The sequence below is a fragment of the Pararge aegeria genome, chromosome 12 (assembly GCF_905163445.1).
Source record: "Pararge aegeria chromosome 12, ilParAegt1.1, whole genome shotgun sequence".
Lineage (NCBI taxonomy): Eukaryota > Metazoa > Arthropoda > Insecta > Lepidoptera > Nymphalidae > Pararge > Pararge aegeria.
The window spans coordinates 2,093,386-2,109,428 of NC_053191.1; the positions used below are offsets into that span (position 1 = coordinate 2,093,386).

At 36.1% G+C, this 16,043-nt stretch overlaps 2 protein-coding genes across 3 annotated transcripts in view; one reads left to right on the forward strand and one right to left on the reverse strand.

Annotated features, from left to right (window-relative positions):
- Window positions 1-16,043, reverse strand: part of LOC120628448 (GPI transamidase component PIG-S) — a 73,752-nt gene that overhangs the window by 21,316 nt on the left and 36,393 nt on the right. Inside the window, exon 1 of one of the 2 annotated variants that reach the window (XM_039896828.1) lies at window positions 7,688-7,775. The exons of the other annotated variant lie outside the window; for it this stretch is intronic. Coding sequence (XP_039752762.1) covers window positions 7,688-7,697 — 10 coding nt within the window. The 5' untranslated portion in view covers window positions 7,698-7,775. Of the gene's footprint in view, window positions 1-7,687; window positions 7,776-16,043 lie in introns of those variants that run through there. 2 annotated transcript variants of the gene reach the window in all.
- The window catches only part of LOC120628447 (protein I'm not dead yet), a 67,519-nt gene continuing 59,289 nt past the window's right edge, over window positions 7,814-16,043 (forward strand). Inside the window, exon 1 of the mRNA XM_039896826.1 lies at window positions 7,814-7,955. The gene's annotated coding sequence lies outside the window, so the exon portion shown is untranslated. The remainder of the gene's footprint in view (window positions 7,956-16,043) is intronic.

The window sequence follows — 16,043 nt, forward strand, 5'->3', positions numbered from 1 at the left end:
AGTTATTTATTGTCTGTTAACTATGATTTAAAAGCGACATTTCAAGACTAGCAAGCTGGTACAGATTTACTTATTAGGTAAGTAAGTGAGTGTGATAAAAAAAGCTTGCCAAAGCAACGTTCTAAATAGGTACTACATAATTTTTATAGTCATCGACTCATCAGTCCTTTACCGACCCAGCCCAGCCCTGAGGGCCACGGGTCTCCCCCCACAATGAGTAGGGTTTAGGCCGTAGTCCACCACGCAGGCCCAGTGCGGTTTGGCTCCACAGGCCTTTGAGAACATTATGGAGAACTCCAAGCAAGCAGGTTTCCGCACGATATTTACCTTTACTCCAGTTGAAGCGAGTGGTATTTTAAGTTCTTAAAACGTACATAACTTAGAGGGCAATTTAAAAACAAAAGTTAGAGGTGCGTGCTGGGATTCTAACTCTGCCCCCTATAAGTGAAGCCGGAGTCCTACCCACCGGGCAGGCACTGCTTCACTGGCTATCGCTTTCATTATATAAATTAACTGAGTATTATAATTATTACACTGATAAGTTAGGTACTTACTTTAGGATTGTATAATGTCATTTTGACAGTTACGTCAAAGTTGATAGTTTAATCAGTACGTAAAATACGCCACCGTATAGTTCGGTCGTTTATAGGTATAAAAAGTCGATGTAGACATTCGACTGACTAGAAACTGACATAAATTACTGATGTCTCCATTTTATCGTCTGAGAAAAGTACAGAAAAACATTTTGTGGATGGGTAATGGGTTATAGGATTTTATAACATGACACCTAAGGTAATATTAGAGGTACATTTACCTAAGTTTAAACAATGTATTAAAACATATCTAATCAATCTTGTTTACTATTTACATATGAATTCCTAACGACAAGGGTGCTTGGAAGCAGGCTGCTCCGGTCTCTCAGAAGAAAGAAAAATTCTAAAATGATGTTGAAAAACAGCAATCTTTTGAGTTTCTTACTCTTTTCAGTAGAATCTGCCTTCTGAACTGTTGGTAGAGCCTGTTTGTAGTGAACAAACAGACTTACTTGATGTTTCAAAAGTGCTTAGTAAACTAGGCCTACTTGAAATAAATGAATTTTGTATATTATAGAATTACATTCCGGTATATTTTATGTTTGTGGGTTTTATATGCATTTTTCACCTTCAAGGAAACATCTGATATATTTTAGCTAAAACATTTCCACAATAATAAAAAAATATATATTTTATTTATATATACTATGTACTGATACATAGGTACATATATAGATTGCATCACCCTCGTGAAAAATAGGATCGGAGGTCAAATTTATCGAAACGTAAAAACCGCGCCATAGTTAAATTCGTCGCCATATTTATAAACATTCACGTTTATGTGTTATGTGTATTACGTTTATGTGTAACTTGTTTTACCTAGATACCGATGGGCGCTGCTGATTCTCTTTTGAGAGTCGATTTCAAATCTCAATCGTTTCTCTTTGACGAAGTCCATGACACAGGTATGAGAGCTATCGTCTCTTGATATAAAAACCTACAGGGAGGGGTTTGATTCTCCGCAAGGACAATTCGGAATTTATAATTTACCGTGGACTACCATAGTACAAACAGAGACGAGCCCCGAGCGATCCGGTACGATGTCGTGTATTAAACCGATTAGGGGTAACCACTAGATAACGAGGCAGGAGACAAAAATTATATCCCCCGATAATATGGGGATATTATCGGGGGATATAATTTTTGTCCCCTGCCTGTTCTAGCCCTGCAGGAATGAATGCCAGGGGTGACAGGGGATATAATTAACGTGTCCCCCTGCTAAAGCACGGGAACAGGGAATAGAAGAACTTCACCCCAGTTATTTTTAATCATTTATTCTTTTTAATTTTTTTTTTAATTCTTAACAATGCTTAAAAATAAAATAATTTTTTTTTTTTTTTTTAAATGTACATCCACCCTCTGCTTGCGGGGCTTTTGAATGCCCAAGCAACTGGCGGTCAGGGCTCCAGAGTGAGGGACCTCATCACAATACGCGCCGTTTCAAGGCTTTCTGTATCCGACCCTTGATCCAACAACCAAGCGAAAGCTTCTTAAGATGTTGGTCGAAGCTTTTCGCGAAGACCATTGACTAAAACGACGATCGACTGAACATATATTATTACTAGTTGTTGCCCGCGACTTCGTCTGCTTTTGTTTTTTGATGTGGCGTTTAATTTAAATTTAATTTAAAACGCAAAAAAAGTCGGAGTCCACCACGCTGGCCTAGTGCGGATTGGTGGACTAGACTGTCACAGCTTTATAAAGTTAAAAATAGGTTTTAACTATAATTACGTAACGAGTAGGCATAGCTAATAAGTGTCAAAAGATAAGCTATCTATTACCTAAGCTAAACAAGCGAAAGCTTAGATTACCAGTTTATTCTTTCTTAACCACGTAAGACTTATTATTATTAGCAATCTGATTGTTTGTGTTTGTATGTTTGTTCATCTGTCCACGATACTTCCCAAAGTAATCATCAGGTTTTGATTTATGAGGTGTCGTTGGTTTTGTGTAAGCATTTCGATCATCTTTGTGACGTCACGAAAACTTCAATATGGCGGATATGATGAAACAAGAATACGAAAAGAAAAACGTAAATTTAATACTTTTGGCCCAGATTGGTGGCCTCCACACACCTTTGAGAACATTACAGAGAACTCTCAGGCGTGCTGGTTTCCACACGATGTTTTCCTTCAGCATTGAAGTAGGTGATATTTTAAGTGCTGAAAACGCACATAGCTTAGAAAAGTTAAAGGTGCGTGCTGAAATTCGACTACCTACTACTAAAATATGTGGCGCTTCAAATGGAGATAGCATTTAAATTTTTTAGGATAGGAAAAGCAAATACAGTGTGTTAATAATAGAGGGCAGTGACGCAGATTTTCAGACTTCCATCGCGCGCTTAGAGGTTTATGGAAGTCGCAGGCAGATGGTAAGGTAGACGCGTTGTAAAGTGGATGCGATGCGACAGTAGCACGGGCGCACGTGACCGTCTGCACGCACGTCCTAAAGATCTTTAGTTCTCAATTTTACCGCCGGCAGCGCTGCTGTTCAGTTTACAAATATGAGAGACGAGACCCTTCTTGGATGTATTATAACTTAAAAAAACCTGACTATTTTGTGAATGTTCGCGTCTACCTGCAGCCGTTATCAATATGAAGCAAAAATTAGCGATATAATCACGCTTGTTGTATGGGAGCCCCATTAAATAATTATTTTATTATATTTTTTAATATTTGTCGATACAGAGGTAACAAAAATACATCATCAATCTATATATATAGTATTTATGTAGATAAAGGTATAAATGTATATTTTTGTTTATATGCATCACCTTCTTGAGCTGTGTTTTACCATCGCGTCGGTTGCCTGGAAGAGATCTCTATGTAGCGATAAGGCCGCCAAATTGTATAAAAGTGTATTCATTAATTCATCATCTGTGAAAATTCCAACCGTCTAACTAACCACGGTTCAAGAGATAAAGTCTGGTGACAGATGGACAGATAGGTAGATAAACAGACGGACGAACGGACAGCGGAGTCTTAGTGATGGGGTTCCATTTTACCCTTTGCGTTTTACGGAACATGAGAGTATAGTTATTAAAAATAAATATTCCGACGAATTGAAAACTTCCTTTAAATTTGTCGGAATATTTATTTTACTTTTTATTTATGTTCCACGATTACTCGAAGAAGCCTAGACCGAATTCGTTAATTATTTTTTCGTCGTCACCAGGTCAGGATCTTGTTATGAGACCCTGGTGAACTCGAGGGAACTCTCCAATAAAGTAGGCAGACCTCTAGTGTCTTTAAAATTAACTTGTGCAGTTACATTCGAAATTAATTTTGCAGTCAGTTAAAATAAAGAAAGCTATAAGTTAGGCACAAGACAAAATACTTAGGTATAAAACCTGCATATAACTAGAAACACACTTTGTTGCCAGTTTACTCTTCGAGTTTGGATGTAAGCGCAAAATCGTGAAGATTTATTGACCGTTTAGGTATTTCACAATGTAGGTAGGTACTAGGTATGCTAATAAGATAAACGTGATTGGTATATAAATTTTTGAACACAATTTTATTTACTTTATTTTTCAAATACTTGGCAGCTACACATATTTTTATACAAGGTTTATAGCCCAGTTGGTAGGAAGGACTTCAACTTCATTTTCGGGGGGGGGCCGAGTTCGAATCCCAGCACGCACCTCTAACTTTTGTAAGTAATGTGTTAAAATATCACTTGCTTCAACGGTAAAGGAAAACATCGTGAGGAAACCTGCATGCCTGAGAGTTCTCGATACTGTTCTCAAAGGTGTGTGGAGTCCGACTGTGACCACCACCAAAAAGTAGCTTGTGTTAATCCAGGTTATAATTTTCCTCATTCCGAATTTCAGTCAAATCCGTTCAGAAGTTTTTGCTTGAAAGAGTAACAAACATCCATACATCCTCACAAACTTTCACGTTTATAATATTAGTAAGGGAATTGTTTTGAAATTTCGATACTATTTAAAGATGAGATTGCAAGTGAGCAAACCTCATGCCAAGAGTATATACTAAGGGCTTCTATACGCCACGTGCCGAGAAAGTAACAATGAGGGGTGAAACAAGGGGTGAATTATAAAGACAAGAGGGATGCAGCGCGAGCCCCTATCCTCTACGAATAGGGTAACCATTATTTTGTGTTTCCCCGGATTTGTCTTGGGATATTTTGTGATAGTTTTCAATGTATGTTAATAAGAGAAAGTTTACATTACTCACACAAACGCTAGCATACCTATAGTTCAACTGATATTCAATTTATATGACCAGTTTTTGCCTACAACTTTAACGGACGGAATTTCTGTTCTCTAACGGTACAGTTTTTCCGGATAACATTTTCCATATATGGATTCGGATGTATAAGAATTATATCTAAAAGAATGACAAGAAAATATTTCTGTAATCGGTTGGTTTGTATGCTCAATTTCAATTAAATCTGCCACTATTGAGGCATCTAAAATCAATGCAAGGTTTTCAATGTTTCAAATTACTGAACTTAGATACATGAAGTAATCGATGTTACAAAGTCAAAACTTTTCATACACCATTTTATATTTCAAGACACATCAAGTTGTAAATCTGATCTTATTTTCTTCTCTTAAGTTCATTTTTACCGAAGTACTAGGTAAAAAATACTTAAAAATGACTGGTTCAGGATTTTGCAGCATATGTTACAGCAATTTCGTTCGGTGCAAATCAAGTTTACGGATATGTAAGTATTTCAATTACCAATTATTTTTTGGATTTATTGTGAACATCATACTTAGTGCGTATTGATACGCAGATACGCAGAAATTGAAATTAATTTGATTCAAACTTTTTCGACGACTCTGCGTCACAACATTAGAATAAAGAACGAGTTGTAAACAACTTGAACGCTCAATGCCAACGAATTGCTCGCCTTCCGCAGTTTCATATATTTATTTATATTAAAAAACGAAATGTTTTTCGGTAACGGTCACGTCGCGTAGCAGAACTAATCTCTTTAAATAAATATCTGAAGCCCTACAGTCAGTCGTTTTAAATACCACGATTGAATATGTTATTTTTATTAGTACTCCGAAATTCTAATTGGGAGTTGAATTTCGGAGTTCCTGCTAAAACATAGGCTACGTTCGTTACTACTTACTAGTATGCCACTTATATAGATCTTGGAGAAAATCAGCACATAATATCAATATGCAGAGTTTTCGCAAGAACATCATTATAATAATTTCACCAACAACAGGTCACGATTCTTCTTCCAAAATGAGAAGGGTTTCAGGGGTTGGCTACCACGCTGGCCTAGTGCAGATTCGGAAACATCACACGCCTTTTCGAAATGTATTCACCGATTTTACCATATAATAGCCATAGTAGGCTGCCTTGGTAGTTTGTATTAAGAAATCGACTACGAAAATTGAGGTTCTGGAACTGAGACGGATCGGGCCTAAAATTGCTAGCTTTTGGGTCCTACTGTCTAGAAATGCCCTGCACTAGTCCGGAGTTAGGAATTTGGGGAAAATTATTCTTCCCTAAACTTGCGATTTTGCTAAGTCATCTAAGGGTCTGATACCCGTTTCCACTAACGACGAAACATGCAATTCCTATATAAGTAACGCCTAATTTAAGGATATACCAAGGCAGCAATCAACTGTTCACCAATAATTATCACCTAAGAGTTGGTGTAACGTTTTTTTTCTATAGACATCAGCTAAATCATTAGGCATTCGATTTATGTGAAGACGGGCATAAAAGCACCAAATTTTTTTTAAATATATAATTTTAGCGTTGCAACTTCAAACATCTTCGTCTAATCAAAACCGGTTTCAAGAATTGTTTTGGCATTTGAAAGGAACCGAGCATCGTCCGACCGACCCATTTTTTTAAAACGTGGATTTTGGGTTATTGTTTGGTTTATTGACGGCCGATTGGCGCAGTGGGCAGCGACCCTGCTTTCTGAGTCCAAGGCCGTGGGTTCGATTCCCACAACTGAAAAACTTTTGTCTGATGAACATGAACGTTTTTCAGTGTCTGGGTGTTTATATGCATAGTATAAGAATTTATGTATATTTATCATTAAAAATATTCATCAGTCATCTTAGTACCCATAACACAAGCTACGCTTAATTTGGGGCGATTTGGCGATATGTGTATTGTCGTAGTATATTTATTTATTTATTTATTATTTAAGTTAGTGAAATACTGTTAGGAGCGAATAGTTAAAAAATTGCTTCACTCCATAATTTAACCTTGTATGCACGCGCGCAATAAAATGGGCGCGTCACTAACAAACACTGCGATTGGTTCAAATTATGGCGCTATCATGGCGTGGACCTTTTGAGGTTAATATAATTGGTAACGGGAATAGAACGAACTTGTAGTATAAATAATAACATAATTGGCTAGAAAAAAATACCATGTACTAAAAGCATGTATTTTAAGTAAAAATTATTACGTTCAAATACGTTCATACATACTATGTGAGGTTGTCAAGGGTCGATGCACTATGTTAAGCAGGTTATTTTTAAGTCAATAGATATAAAAATATAAAATTGAAGAATCAGAATTGAACAAGCAGACATTTTTTTACATAGAGACTCTTTTAATTCATTTAAAGTTTTTTAAACCTACACGGACAACGGATACTATAAGGAGTTTTAAAAGCAGCCCAAACATAGCTAGGTTTTTTTTTTTGTTATCATAATCTCACAGTCTTAAAACTAATTTAAAAACTACGATAACAAAGGCAATTAACTGCCAATCAATTCTGTCGTGTAAGTAATTATGCATACGGCTATTCTATCATATTAATTATTGTTTATATCATATATTATCAATACAAAATTAATGTACGTAACTTATACAATATCAGAAGTAAAGAGAAAAAATAGCACGTGCTCTAGGCATACCTTGTACCTACTTTACCCTACTTTGTATGAATATCGAACAAGAAAACTTAACTGTAAACTTTCTTAGTATCGCCACACACATTTACATAACTACATGCCCATTAACCCTTATATGTCTCAGTAGTTCTATATCAGGTATTAACCATGCTATTGCATCAGTCACGTTTTACAACATTTACCTATTTATCGAAAAGCACGCGGCATGCACTAAAAATATTATACCGACCTCCTTCCATCACGTGGATTTATCGACCAGGGTTCACGCACCAATGAAAAAAAAAACAAACGTCAACGCGTCCCTACTGCGAGCGCGGGAATACTGGACGAAAAAGCAGTACCCATAGCCAGTCTGTGGCCGCGCCGCGCGTCGTTCGTACGTACGCGGTCGTTAAAAATCCCGTTAAAACTTATGTCTATAAAGTTTGGTGTCGTGTTATTTTCGTCTAATCAAATACCTGAATCTTCCAAAGCCGAAGCGGAATTAAAACTAACTGGTTAGTTGTCTACAATTGTATTATTTTTACGTTTTTTTTGAAGTGCGCGGTTGATTTTTGATATAGTTTTTAATTAAAATGTGAACGATGGTTAATTGGGTTAAAACATATTAGAATTTTTATTAGGTTGTATAAATTTAACTTTTATCTACGTTACGTTTATAAATGGTAAAACTATTGCCTCTAAATTTAAAATTACACAATAACTATTATAGCTACTACGGTGGAATTTATACATGTATTTAGGATAGGGGGTGTCCATGAATATTTTCCCGTCCTAATTATAAAAAAAGGGATTTCACCTTATCTCCATTCGTGGATAGATTTATTTATATTTATTTAAAGGTACGTAATCTTACATATTTTTAATTTTAATTGGTAGGATTTAAAACCTTCCAACCGTTTTTATATATTTAAAATTGGAAGAATATTAATTAAGTACTTAATAATGTTATCCTCAAAATGATTGACACATAAAAAACACCTACCTACTTGATCGGTTCATTGTCCTGTTTTGTTTCCTTATTAATACATCTATCGTACTTCGCAATTCAATTGCATTGTAAAAAAGCCTAACAATTACCCAGTGAAATAAACTATTACGTAAGTTAAACTACTTGTATAAAAATATGCATAAACAATAATATCATTCGTGAAAAAAAAAAACGGCACAAAGGTTGCTCAATAAACGTCGTCATATTATGCATTGAAATCACTTGGACAAATAAATATATATAATTTTAAGTCTCCTACGTAAGTAATACATTTATATATTTAGGAATTGAATACGTAATATAATATGCATAGTTTAGAATCATACTGTAATCGTCTCGGTACTGTGTATAATTATTATACTTACCGAGGTATAATCATTTAAGTTTTTTTTTTAATTCTTAAGTTAATAAAAGTTTTCATCATGGTGTATAGGTTTCAATATAGTATATGCATTATGCAAAAACTGAGTTCATTTTACATTAGCTATATTGTTTTTTGTTTCCGAGAATAACACGAAAGTAAGTAACTGAATTAGTAAAAGTGGTACAAGACGAAACAGGATATAATAATATAATAAAAACTGACTTCCGTATGTTACATACATATAAAACAACACCGTGACGAACCGAATCATAGACAACATGCAGCCTTAACCGGTGGACCAAGAGATTAGAAATTCTGAGCCAAATATTTCCTCCAAATTTTTGAGATGCTATAAGATTCTTATTTTTTTAAATACCTCTTTTCCAGATATTTTTGATGAAATAGTAGCATTACTATGTAACTGGCCCATGTTAAAGATTAGCTAATGATGGAGAGATCGGACGTAGGATTTTGCCAGCTATAAGATACGAATCGAGATATCGAAATGAGATGTCACTAAAATTTTGTTCTCAATAGTTGGTCATAACAACATCATCATATCATATAAACCCTTTACCGACCCACTAACCCACCACCGGCCCACCACAGAGCAAGGGTCTCCTCCCACAATGAGAAGGGGTTAAGGCCGTAATCCATCCCGCTGGCCCATTGCAGATTGGTTGACTATAAGTATATTCAGTACTCACTATTGTCCTGCACAATGATTTTACAATTGATCAATTCGAAGAATTATATTAGGAAAACACAATTAAAATAATGTCAAGTATACACCTAGTATTCACACAAAAAAAAAACCAGTGGGCAAAATAACTTCACTTACTGCTATGTCAGGACGTTTGTGATGCGATGCGAACGCCCCGAAGCCTAAGAAGTTTAAATCGAAATTACTAATAGAGGTCTTGAATGGGATTCTTGATAAAATAGCTCGGGCTATAGTGAGATAACATAATAAAACATTATTACAGCGCATTACATCATGGTTGGGCACAAGAGCGGCGGTGAGGACAATGTCAAGGGTAACCGGCTTAGGCTGTAGCGAGTTGAGATTGCCGTGTCTTAGAGAAAAATGAACGCGGTTTCATGGTGATTAGGAATAATGAGTCTTTACTTTAGTAAGTTAAAAACAAAGAAGACTGTATGGATTCCGCCCGAGCGCAACTTGACGAACCTCGTTTTCTAACTCCCGTTGCGACCAAGATAATGGGTTATAAAACCAACCATGAGTTTAATAACTTTATTACCAGGCAGTTCCTAATAGTTTCTACGATAGTAAAGCCGCAAACTAGCTTCTTTGCTAACGCTTTTAAAGAAATTGAAACCTCTTCGGTCGTGTCACAATGTATTTAATGATTTATTGACGTGACAACGTCTTATAATTCTATGGAGCCGGCTGCACGAACGAAAAAACATGAAGTATGCGGCGTTATCTCGCTCTGAGGCGTTCCATTCAAGGCTTGAAGTGCAAGCGAGAGCGCGGAACGAGCGACAAAGAGGCACAGTCAGCCTCCGCGTTCGACATCTGTCTCTCTCCTACTTGAGTGAGCGATTATATCAACGATAATATCTATCAAACAAATAAAATTAAAATTTTCTTTTGAAAAATACAACCATTCCATCAGTATTTTCTTTTGTATATTTTCTTTTATAATTATGTAATAATAGAAAAGAACAAATAATATTCATTATCAAGATTTAAGACATAAATCTAAAATATTTAAAACTCTTTAAATCATCAGGAATTTATTTAAAATAACACCATAAGAATTTTCGATGTTTAAAAATGCAGTCTGATAAACAAGTTCTAAGGTCTCGATGACACTAATACTAATGATATCTAATTAAACTATAAGGAGGAGGTTTTCAAATACCCGATCATTTACGAACAGATTTGAAAAATATTTCTTCTATTTGAAAGGTATTAATTACGATTACGATTGATCAAATCACATCAAATTGGGTTTGGTTCTTAGATCAAAATAACTAGAAGAAAACGAAATTTGACAGTTTTTACTCGTAAATAATCTAGTCCATTCGTCTAAATGCATTACATTATTTACAATGATGACGGTCTTATATTTTTTTAAATCTAACTATAGTAATGAGAATTTTTTCTCATTACTATAGTAGCTGGCTCCCTAACTACACTGAATTTTATCATAATGTGTATACGATCAAAATTTTACCATATCACTATAACTTTAGGAAGCGTGTCGTAGCATGGTTTCTGCCACTGTCGGATGTGCGTGTAGATAACGAATGATTGCGTTATAAGCAAGTACTTTTATGGAAAATAGTCTGTGGTAACATTCCTATGCTCGTGTACTTTACATCACCATGCCGTTTAGAAACCATAAACTTGAAGAACATATCGCTTCGTTAATGACATACGATCAATGTAATCTACTAGATATTATGGTGACAGTCGTCATAAAGTGTCCGTGAAAACGTGAAAAGAACATAGATATTATATTCAATATTTTTAAACATGTTACGTAGACTCCACACGTCAGCAATATCTCAGATTGCACCGTGATTCATCAGTTCGCCACGTTCGACGTCTTTCACCTTACTTCTGTAAGATCGGGCATCTATATTAATTATTCTTACTTAGTATAATCCAACTTTAACAAATGTATCAAAAAAACAATTTTTTTATTTAATACCATGCTTCGGAACAACAAATTACAGACCACTTCAATTGTAAATTTACAAAAACCACTTCTGTTAGATTTTATACGGAACTGTTATCGATCAAACGTTTATTTGGTAGAAACCATAAACGTCATAAACCGTAACCGTCTAACAGCCTAGTGATACGATTTCGCACTTTTTTAAACAAGTGCATATTACATACTTTAACGGTAAAGAAAAACATTTTGCGGAAACCTACATGTCTGAGAGTTCTCCATAATGTTCTTAAAGGCTTTTGAAGTAGGAGGGGACCCAGTGGCATGTATTGGGCTGCAAATGGGTTGATAATAATCATTTTACCGCTATACTCATTCCAGGCTAACGCGTTTACCGACATATAGGCGCAGTTACGTGTTCACGTCGTCAAATGAAGAGCGGTCGAGCGATAACCTTTCATCGAATTTAAAAACAATGTTTTGTATATTGCAAATCAAGTTCAATATCGTTACAATTAACTTCTAACCAAATAATCACGAGTATCGATTGAATACTAATACTTATACTGCGCTATGTGGAATCATTTATTAAGTAACGAGCTATTGTATATTATAACTGCCTAAGATAATAATTTTTATTAAATAGGTAGGTACTCCGAACTGGAAACTCCACACCAAATTGATCTTCGGCAATGTATTTCCAAAATTATTCCTGCATTTAGCGGAGTATAGCAAGTTAAGCTTAATTTTCGTAGTACGTATATCATGGAATCCGTGGCGTGCATAGAGGGTATGCACAGGGTAGGAAAATCCTCCAGTACGAGTTTTAGAAAACCTAAGGATAGGCATTGTAAGAGTTAAAAAAAGTCTACCCTTAAACATTTATAAATCGTACTGGACATTTTCTTCACTTCATATCATCTGCATACCCTCTATGCACGCCACTGCATGGAAATCCTCAAAGTAACGCCTGCTTCTTTCCAATATTCGACAACCTTGTTTCTAATAATTCATTAGTTCTGGCTGGATCTTTTTTTTTTACTACAAGTTAGCCCTTAACTCAAATCTCACCTGATAGTAAGTGATGCAATCTAAAATTTTAACGGGCTAAACTGAACAGGAAGATTCCGCGGCAAATTCGGACGCTTGGCAACCCTACTTACGTGGGTTTTATTACATTTGATTGACCTTGAGCCTGGCTGCATTCAAACGCGACGATTTAAATTAATTTATTATAAAAAATATAAAGTGATAATGTAAATGTTAAATCGAGTTCCGTAATATTTAACCTCATTTTCATCATCATAAACAACACTTATAAAGGTATATATAAAGGTATAAATAAGTGTTTCACTCCTGCAGGGCTAGCACGGGCTGGAGATAAAAATTATATCCATCGATTATATCCCCTCACAGGGGATATAATTAACGTGTCCACCTGCTAAATCCCTGGCACATGGAATAGGAGAAGTTTACCCCCGTTTATTAATACACATATGAATGAATGAATACACTTTTATTGTACACCAAAGAAAAAAAGTAGTTACAGAGACATAAATAATCATATCAAGAGAGTACAATTAGGTGGCCTTATCGCTACATAGCGATTTCTTCTAGGCAACCAATGGCGTGAAAGGAAAAAAACATAGAAAACACATATATTATTTGGATATTATTTCCACTTGTACGCCAGTGCTCTGACAGTTGATAAAGCTGTGGAATAAGATACATTTTTCTCCTTTTCGGGGGGATATAATTGTCTCCTGCCCATGCTAGCCGTGCTGGGCACTTGTTTCACTACAGCACAAAAAGTAGTAGAGCTTTTGTGATAGAGGTCGTCCATCATCATCATCAATTCAACCAATCGAAGTCCACTGCTGGACAAAGGTCTTTTGTAGGGAGTTCCACAATCGGTCCTGGGCCGCTTGCCTCCAGCGGCTCCTAGCGACACGCCTAATCTGTCCACCTCGTTGGGGCCGACGTACGCTGCGTTTACCGGTGCGGGGTCGCCATTCCAGCACCTAAAGACCCCAACGTTAATCGGTTCTCCGAGCTATGTGCCCCGCCTTCTGCTTTGCGACTCGCTCAGTGCTCGTCACCATGGTTATTTCTGGAGCAAAGCGGTGCTGTGTTCCTGTTTAAAGGGCTTGGATGCCAGTGTAATAACAGGCCCATGACGGCTGACAGGTTAGAGGTGCGTGATGGTATTCGAACTCGGCCCCCCGAGAGTGATTTGAACAATCCCGACTTATTCCCCTTTCAAAAAAGAGAAAAAGAAAATCGGTTCATCCGTTCGAAAGCTACCTACGAGATACATACACACACACACATCCACGTCAAACTTATATAACACTCCGTAGTCAAGGGCGGATCCAGCTTTGGCGCCTGGAGGGGGTCACACAGTCGTGGTCAAGTCGAGAACTTACAATTTAATTTTGATGACAATAGATAGAAGTAAAAAGAAGTTATTTTATTAATGTACCTAAATAACTTGTACATATACACGTACATAATGCCATCTTCTCTTGAAGACATCCAGAGGAGAATTATCACTCACGGAATGAGGCAGCCTATTTATATTCCAGAACCGTGGTGAATGTTTTGCCAAAACAGCTAGTGGTATGTCGAGGGGTATAGCGCAAAACTCCGCAAGAGTGAAGAGGTGGGTTCAACAAGTGTGTAGTGCATAAACTAAGAATTTATAACTTAGTATAAACGGTATATACTCGTAGCATAAAATATTAACAAAACAACAACATAATTTTAAAGTAGGTTTAGTAAAAGTTCAATTGCCAAACAATAAGAAATAAAACAATTTAGAGAACTAACAAAAATAACATTTAAGTTAAAACACACGCACTGGAATAATGAAAAATTGATTACTTTCCATTTCTTGTAATTAGTGAATTTGCAGCAATAAGTTTTAAGAATACTTATAAAGGTACACTTATAAACACATTCAAGGTAGAAAGAGATTGAGATTTTTAAACTTAGAACTATGTTATGATATGTTGAAGTTTAGTTGTTCCGATTCCGATTGAGGTTAGGTCTAGCTAGACGTTACGTAGTTGAGAGAATTCAAATTTTCGTTGCGTTCATTCCCAACGTTTGCCACCATACAAAGTTATTATATTATATTGAATTAATAATGTATTGAAGGTTTGTAGTTACATAAAATCTGTATGGTGACGAAATATATAAATAAAATCATTATGTTCAATTAGTGGTCCACCTAATCCTGGAAACAGCTCAGAGGGGGGGGGGGGTCATGACCCCCATGACTCCCCCCCTGGATCCGCCGTTGTCCGTAGTTCTAGCGTCGCAGGTTAATAATACTGCTTTAAGCAAATTATAAGCGTTGTTAGGAAGGTGGCAGGGCCCTTATGCTGCGTTATTTAATGCTCGTGCAATTTGTAACAATTGAAATTACAGCTGCGTCCATAAACAGGTGTCTTTGACTTCACGAAATGTAATTTAAGCGTACGATATTGTAATGCGATTCCCTTCTCAAGTTAGTATTTTATTTATATCCATTTATATTTAAAACACTTGTGTTTTTTTTAACGCATATAAGTGCGATTCTGTTGTACACCTCTTTGAGGGTCTCTATGGCACCGTGGTCATCAAGGGTTCCATACACGGCGGGGACAAATAAGGAATTCATAATTTCTGAATTTACTTGGTCTGATCTGGTGGGAGCCTTTGGCTGTGGAAAATTACCACCTTATCGAAAAGAAATCCCGCTAAGCTACTTAGCGTTCCGGTACGATGTCGCGTAGAAAACGATAAGGGGCTTCTGTAACCATAACAGATTAGTTCGTTAGGGCCTTAGACTGCATCATCACCCAGGTGATATCGCAGTCAGGGACTAACTTTTAGTGAAATAAATAAAAAAATGCTGCAGAAACAAGCGTGTCGTAGTACTTCCCCGATTGAGCCCTTCTAAATAATGTGTAAAGAATGTTTCAGAAAATAAATTTTAATAAACCACTGTTTTCACACAAAACAGTAAACATATTTATCCAGGGGCAAAACCAACGTACATCATTGAGGATAAATAAATATAATTATATAGTATGTTATTCTTTTGCATCTTAATACAAAACCACAATAAATAGATCATACTAGCGTTTGTGATGTAAAGTTTTTTTTTTTTAATATGGCTTATTCTAAATAAGGACAAAAGCTGCCTGCTTCAGAATTAGAAGTGACTAATACAAATATTACAATTCGGTTGTAGGTACCAAAATGAAACTATTTTCAGGCCATATGTTTCATTGGAAACAAGTAAATCGGGAACAAGTTTGAATCTCAAACCCGACTGTTAATACCTTTTGATACCTACCTATTTTTATGCTCAGATTCGAATATAATTTATTTCAAGAAGTACTTTGTTACAAGCAATTTTTGAACTGTCATGTCTGTCAAAAAATTAGCAAAAAATTCAGCTGCAGCCTTACTGCTGCAGTTGAGGCTGTGGGTTCGTTTCCCACAATTGATCGTTTCGACATATATTGTACCTACCCATAACACAAACTACGCTTACTTTGGGTGTAGGTGGCGATGTGTTAAATAGTATTAA